This window comes from Corticium candelabrum, chromosome 10, assembly GCF_963422355.1.
Source record: "Corticium candelabrum chromosome 10, ooCorCand1.1, whole genome shotgun sequence".
Taxonomy (NCBI): domain Eukaryota; kingdom Metazoa; phylum Porifera; class Homoscleromorpha; order Homosclerophorida; family Plakinidae; genus Corticium; species Corticium candelabrum.
The window spans coordinates 8,242,770-8,250,269 of NC_085094.1; the positions used below are offsets into that span (position 1 = coordinate 8,242,770).

The window sequence follows — 7,500 nt, forward strand, 5'->3', positions numbered from 1 at the left end:
AGTCACGTGACTTAATGCATACTCACTGACGTCAAATGATTTGCTAGGTTTTTTCGTTTAAATATTCATACTATCAGTACCCGTTGTACATAGGGCTACATATTTGTGATAATTTACATAAAATATTGCCTTGGAGTACAGAACACACTTAGAACTGTATTTGCGCTGCCAGTGAAGTCATATTAGGTTGCAATCACGTGATGCATTTTGCCTTAGTGTTTGGGGCACATTTTTGATAAAATAAATGGATATTATTTTTTGATCCAATTGTGCTCCCAAACTGGCAGTGTATCACAACTCTCAGACAGACCAATCAATGCGTCCTCAACCTTAGACTAATAGTCTAAATAATTGATTCATTTGGTATATTAATTATCCAAATATGAGACAAAAGTTTTACTATTTGTTTCGTACTCTACGTTGTTGTCACATGAGATATCTGTTGGTGGTGCTGCTTGACTGCTGTAGTAAGATTTCTGAGCTGATCTTTGCCGGTCACGAGAACGGGCAGTGTCCCTCGTGAATGATGTTGTCTAAGAATTCGAAAAGCTTGTGCGTTTGCATACGGGTAGTTTGTGAGGGGATCTTTGTAACGAGCGAGTAATCCAGTCACGATACAGTACGACTTCTTGGGTGCAGACAAACGAGGCTTAGAGAAAAGGTATCCTCCAGAAAACTCACTTTTATCCGGAAATGTCAAAAAATTCCTTGAACACAATTTCTTTCCGGTTTCGTCATTGGATTCAACATCGACCATTGTAAGTGACTGAAAACGTATGATGGGGCCGGTGATGACGGGTTTCTTGATCGTTCTCATTTTCTTCTTTTCCTCTTCCAGTTGGATGTAAACGTTAAGTGAATCCAAATTTTCCATTTCTGTTATCTTTGCTTCTTCCAGCATTTCCTCTTGAGTGATTTTCCTCATCATTTGTCGTTTCCTTGGCCGTCTCGACTTCCTTCGTCTCTCTTCTTCAGCCAAACGCGCTTTCAGAGCCCTCGAGTTTTGTACCACTGCAACACGAGTTGATTTTCTTCGATCCCCTTTTCTCTCATCCGGGACTTTCCTTCTTAGTATCTTTGGCTTTTTCTCTGATAATTTAATTTTTGGTTTCTTTTGACCAAGCAACACGACTTTTTTCTTGCGTCTCTTTTCTTCATCTGCGTCATCGCTGACCGGGTCGTCCACTTCATTCTCTGGATTATCAAAGTCTGAATCAACGTCATCTGAACCACTCACTTCCTCCTCGTATTCTCTATCTTCTGCTTCCTCATCGAATCCTCCCCATGCTGTTTTGTAAAATTCTTCCTCTGTTTCATCTTTCAGAAGACTAGAAAGTCGATTTCCAGCTGTCTTGCGCTGATCTCGAGATGCCGCCATGATTTCATTGATATTTACGTGCCTTGCGTAGCCAGGCCATTTGCTTGTTGCTATAATTTGATAATTGAGACAATATTAAATATTTTGTTAATACAGTGTACTAACAATAATTAGATTTATACTATTTATTGTTTACTTACACATCAGTTCTGAACAAGAGAGGGCATGCGCAGTTGCTTCTATTCCAACCCTTAGATGTGAGTCATGCTCTCGGTAGCTGTTTGTGGAGTCGCTAGTGGTGCGTTGAGAGAACACCAAGTCGCAAGACAAAGTAGATTGAATTGTGTTGTTGAAGTGATAGCCCACTTTTTCGTTGTTCTAGAGGCATTTTTCGCACCTACGGAAGTCGATCGGGGAGGCGTTACCCTAGACAGGATGTGTAACAATGGTCTGATTACAGGCGCCAAACGGCAACGAACCAAAGCGAAACTCAGCGAACTCATTGCTCAGGTACATTTAGACACGTTCGCAGTTTCTAGAACATGTAGATGTCGGCGAGCATGCCGATAGGCTCATGTTTGTAATTACGTGGAATCCGGCACGGAAAATGGTCATTGAATGCTTGGTAAACTTGTCTACTTGTGCTCCGTGACGATGTAAACCTTTACAATAGATTTGTCATTTTTTCTTGCATCTAAGAAACTATACTGGTAAAGCCTGTACAATATCCGGGCATTAAAAACTCAGAATATATATATATATATATATATATATATATATATATATATATATATATATACTACAGTAGTATAACTTGTAACAAACAGTACACAAGTTTACAAGTTATTAATATAAGTGCACCATAAGAGTCGTTGTGTATAATGCGAATAATTTGTTGTCTCTCTTTCATTGTGCTACTATAGTGAATCATACCAGTGAGGCACATAAGAACATCATGACATAAGAGACATAATAATTATATACTGTAGTGTCTCAACGTAAACTCACAATACAATCAGAACCACAACTTCAAATGACACTCATGCCGTTGCAACTGTTTGCATATGGAACACTCCAAATCTGTCACATTCATTTAGTCATGTTCATTCATTTAGTCATGTTCATTCATTTAGTCATGTTCGCCTGTGCGCATTCGTCTTTGTTTAATCATCTCTTTTCTAGCCGGTTTGCATGCGGTAGCCAATCCCAGCCACGAGCAACAATCAATAAACATTGTGGTAAAACTGAGAAGAGAGAATCCATATTCGCTGGCACGATAATCCTGTGGGAAAGTGTGATGGTAGTTGTGAAATCCCTCGCCGATCGTCACCCAACTGACAAACACATTTTCCCTTGGTCTGATGTTCTTGTCATATGGTCGATAACCAAACATGTGAGCAGCACTATTAACCAACCACGTCTGGTGAAGACTTGCAGCATAACGAAACATCGTGATGAGAAACGAATAAGCCAACGATTCATTCCAAAGCAAAGGAATGACACTAGGAACAAACATACCAAAAAACAGAGCCAAAACAACATAGTATTTCCTCTGAAAAGTCACGACGCAATCAGCTTCCAGATCGGACGTATCCACACCACGTCCCTTTCTGACCACATCCGGGTGTTTACGACGCACCACCCATCCCATATGCGAGAACCAAAATCCTCGCTGGGAGTTGTACGGATCGGCGTTCGTGTCCGAAAACTTATGATGCGTACGATGATCTCTACTCCACTCGTAGATGCTCGTCTGCATTGCCATACAATTAGCAATCATGAGAAAAACACGCAAGCCAAACGACGCTTTGTAGGCGCGGTGAGACCACAAGCGGTGCACACCCGCGGTAATCCCGAGTCCGGCAATAGTGTAGGGCACCCACAGGTAGATGGCCGTCCAGAGCATACACTTGCGAGTGAGAAGTAAGTAGAGACCGTAGAAAGCTGAGAGATGAATGAAAGAGAGAATCGCAACATTCTTCCAAACCAGTTGCGTTGCTGCGCTCTCGTCTCTCTTGGCTGACTCTTCGGGTGCGGCTGGACGCTCTTGAACGGTCATGGCTGATGTAGAGAAGGAACAACCTGATCACACCGTCAAGTTCCGTTGAAGTGTTGCTATCACGTGGCTAACACGTGCAAAAGATGTAGAGACTACATTAGACTCCACCCTAAGGGAGGTACTTGGGGTGTGTACAAAAAACCGCATTTGTGTATTGTTTATTGTTTATTTGTGTAGTGCCTGATTTGTACTGTAGTGTATTGTATTGTAGTGTAGTATATTGCATTGTATTGCATTGTATTGTATGGTATTGTCTGCCAAAAATAGAATAGGGGCGGGGCTGGCTACGTGAGACTTTTGTATTGCATTGTATTGTATTGGTCACGTACACTGTAAATAATCAGTTGCAAATAAGGCATGTAAATTAATAGTAATGATGTAAGAAATTGCAAAGGGAAAGAAGGAAACTATTTTGTGCTAATCTTTATAAGATTAATTAAACGCTGTAAGTGGTTAATAAATTATTAGAATTGTGGGGCAAACAACATCCAATAAATGTTCTTTCAACTGCAACTCAAAATATGACAATCTAACATTTGAATTTTTGTTAAAAATTATGGAAGTTAAAAAATAGTTAATAAAAAGTGCAATTAGAGTGGCTGGTTTTGTTGTTTGTAATTGACAATATAATATTTTGTGTATAAATATATTTATCTAATTCCTGTATGTTCACATGTACGTAAAGGATGTTTAGAACATGAAATACTATTAGTAAAATCTCTAACACTCAACCTACAGTAAAAACGAATGACTAATCCTGTAATAATAAATAAATAAATAAATAAATAAATAGCAAATAAATAAAAGTAAATAAATAAATAAAGTAAATAAATAAATAAAGTAAATAAATAAATAAATAATAAATAAATAAATAAATAAATAAAGTAAATACATAGATAAAGAAATAGATAAATAAATAAATAAAGTAAATAAATAAATAATAAATAAATAAAGTAAATAAATAAATAATAAATAAATAAATAAAGTAAATAAATAGATAAATAAATAAATAAATAAATAAATAAATAAATAAAGTAAATAAATAAAGTAAATAAATAAATAAATAAATAATAAATAAATAATAAATAAATAAATAAAGTAAATAAATAAATAATAAATAAATAAATAAAGTAAATAAATAGATAAATAAATAAATAAATAAATAAAGTAAATAAGTAAATAAATAATAAATAAATAAATAAAATAAATAAATAATAAATAAATAAATAAAGTAAATAAATAAATAATAAATATATAAATAAATAAATAAATAAATAAATAGATAAATAAATAAATAAATAAAGTAAATAAATAGATAAATAAATAAATAAATAAAGTAAATAAATAGATAAATAAATAGATAAATAAATAGATAAATAATAAATAAATAATAAATAAATAATAAATAAATAAACAAATAAATAAATAAATAATAAGTAAATAATAATAATAATAAATAAATAAATAAATAAATAGCAAATATATAAATAAATAATAAAATAAATAAAGTAAATAAATAAATAATAAATAAATGAATAAAGTAAATACATAGACAAATAAATAGATAAATAAATAGATAAATATATAAACAAATAAATAAATAAATAATAAATAAATAATAAATAAATAAATACAGTAAATAAGTAAATAAATAAATAAATAAATAATAAATAATAAATAAATAAATAATAAATAATAAATAAATAAATAAAAAATAAATAAATAATGAATACAGTAAATAAATAAATAATAAAATAAATAAAGTAAATAAATAAAGTAAATAAATAAAGTAAATAAATAAATAATAAATAATAAATAAATAAAGTAAATAAATAAATAAATAATAAATAAATAAAGTAAATAAATAGATAAATAAATAAACAAACAAACAAATAAATAAATAATAAATAAATAATAAATAAATAAATAAAAAATAAATAAATAATAAATACAGTAAATAAGTAAATAAATAAATAAATAAATAGATAAAGTAAATAAATAAATAAATATGTAAATAAATAAATAAACAAATAAATAAATAAACAAATAAATAAATAATAAATAAACAATAAATAATAAATAATAAACAAATAAATAAACAAATAAATAAATAAAAAATAAATAATAAATAAATAAACAAATAAATAAATAATAAATAATAAATAAATAAATAGTAAATACAGTAAATAAATAAATAAATATAGTAAATAAATAAGTAAATAAAGTAAATAAATAAGTAAATAAAGTAAATAAATAAATAAATAAATAATAAATAGATATAGTAAATAAATAAATAAATAAATAATAAAGAGATAAATAAATAAAAAGTTGAAATAATAAATTAGTAATAAATAAATTAATTAGTAATAAATCAATAAATTATTAATAAAGAAATAAAGAAATTTTAGTACATTTGATTTTTTTGCAAACCATAAGGCAAAAAGTTGAGCAGTGATTCTATTGTTTGATAAGGACGTTGTTCAACTGTTGGAAATCTATCTTATTGCCAATTGTTACATTTTAATGTTTACAAAAATTGAAAATTGCAACTGTGGAGTGAGAAAATTTGCCGCTGCCGCCTTTGCCTGAACTTTTGCACACTACAGATGTAGCATAAGTACAGGTGCTAATTGTAGTTGTCTTAGGATGTCTTCAGACACGCCGTTCATAACCATGCAGCTCTAGGGTAGAGCAAAGAAAGTAACGTAAGACCAATTTATGAATTTACCAAACAAACAATTGCCTCTAAAGCCAGAAGGCTAGACGTACCTGACAATAACGGTCGGTGTTCTTGCTAGATAGACTACGTACCCTGGAAACGACGTGGGCAATTATCGGTGATTGCTCATCAAACTTTATTAGTACAATTAGCACCTACAGCTGGTAGCTAGAGTACATTGGGACGGTGTCGGCAAATTTCTCACTTTATATGTTGGCCAGGATGTTTTTAGTTAGGTTATAAAATGATAATGATCAAATGGTACAGTATCACTGCCACTGTTGCAATTTTCAATATGTGTAAACAATGAAATCTAACAATTGACAATAAGATACATTTCCAACAGTTGAACAACGTCCCTAGCAAACAATAGAATCACTACTCAATCAAAATTGCAAATTTTTGCTTTACCTAAGGTTTGTAACAAATTCAATGTACATTAATTAATTAATTAATTAAGTTAATTAAAATATTTAAGACATTTGCAATTTTTAACAGCATTGAAATGCAAAAAATTGGAATGATCAAAACGGGCACAGCCCGCAATATCGTTTCCCGCTCGATCCTCCTACTTTTGACCTTCGAAGACATATCACGTACACTTTTACCTGCAGTAGGACATACGGGAAAGCGTCTGGAACCAGTCCAAGTTTCTAGTAATGTACAGTGTACACGCAGAAGACGAATGCATCTGCGGGTGTTTTACGAATGATGTCACCGTCTATCCTAGAGCATCACGCCACCTAATTTTCTGTCTCGTGAGAGAAATGAGGCGCGGGCGGGCACATGACTTACAACACCACAACCCAATCACGTGCAAGCGTGCAAGATAGGCAAACAGTTGACCTTTGCTCTCAGTCAAACAAACCACTCGGTACCGCCGTTCACTCACCGTAAAGCAATTCTTGTCATTCTTCTCTCATCATGTCTCTACACGACACAGCAAGCGCTGAAAACGATACTAAAGTGAAAGAGATGGACGTGCCGGTGCGATTAGCATGGGGAAATGTGATTACAGTGAGCCTCCTGCATTTGGCAGCTTTCTACGGATTCTACCTGCTGCTCAGTGGTCGCATTTATTTCTACACGTTCCTCTTTTTCTTTCCACCTTATTGGCTTGCTGGTCTCGGCATCACCGCCGGCGTGCACCGTCTGTGGTCTCACCGCTCGTACAGCGCGTCATTCGGATTGAGACTTTTCCTCATGATTTGTAACTGCAGTGCAATGCAGACGCATATATACGAGTGGAGTCGGGATCATCGAACGCATCACAAGTTCTCGGATACGAACGCGGATCCGTACAACGCGAGGAGGGGGTTCTTTTTCTCCCACATGGGGTGGGTGGTGTGTCGCAAGCACCCGGATGTGATAAAAAAGGGCCGCACTATTGATATGTCGGATCTG

At 32.9% G+C, this 7,500-nt stretch overlaps 3 protein-coding genes across 4 annotated transcripts in view; 1 reads left to right on the forward strand and 2 right to left on the reverse strand.

The window, feature by feature from the left end:
* Positions 1 to 258: 258 nt before the first annotated feature.
* On the reverse strand, positions 259 to 1,378 carry LOC134185786 (vacuolar protein sorting-associated protein 72 homolog). Its single transcript, XM_062653664.1, has one exon. It carries the CDS (start codon positions 1,376 to 1,378, stop codon positions 416 to 418), a length of 963 nt encoding a protein of 320 aa, XP_062509648.1. The 3' UTR covers positions 259 to 415.
* Positions 1,379 to 2,271: 893 nt separating this feature from the next.
* LOC134186242 (acyl-CoA desaturase-like) lies at positions 2,272 to 7,018 on the reverse strand. 2 transcript variants are annotated; one of them, XM_062654156.1, is made up of 2 exons: positions 6,989 to 7,018; positions 2,272 to 3,444 (listed from the first exon to the last, which is right to left on the reverse strand). In XM_062654156.1, exon 2 carries the CDS (start codon positions 3,375 to 3,377, stop codon positions 2,448 to 2,450), a length of 930 nt encoding a protein of 309 aa, XP_062510140.1. In that variant the 5' UTR covers positions 3,378 to 3,444; positions 6,989 to 7,018; the 3' UTR covers positions 2,272 to 2,447. The 2 variants fall into 2 exon arrangements, with proteins under 2 accessions (XP_062510140.1, XP_062510139.1); XM_062654155.1 differs by lacking the exon at positions 6,989 to 7,018 and adding an exon at positions 6,705 to 6,879.
* Positions 6,914 to 7,500, forward strand: part of LOC134186243 (acyl-CoA Delta12-desaturase-like) — a 1,209-nt gene continuing 622 nt past the window's right edge. The window contains exon 1 of the mRNA XM_062654157.1: positions 6,914 to 7,500. This exon is cut by the window's right edge and continues 622 nt beyond it. Within this exon, the coding sequence (XP_062510141.1) occupies positions 7,021 to 7,500 (480 nt within the window). The 5' untranslated portion in view covers positions 6,914 to 7,020.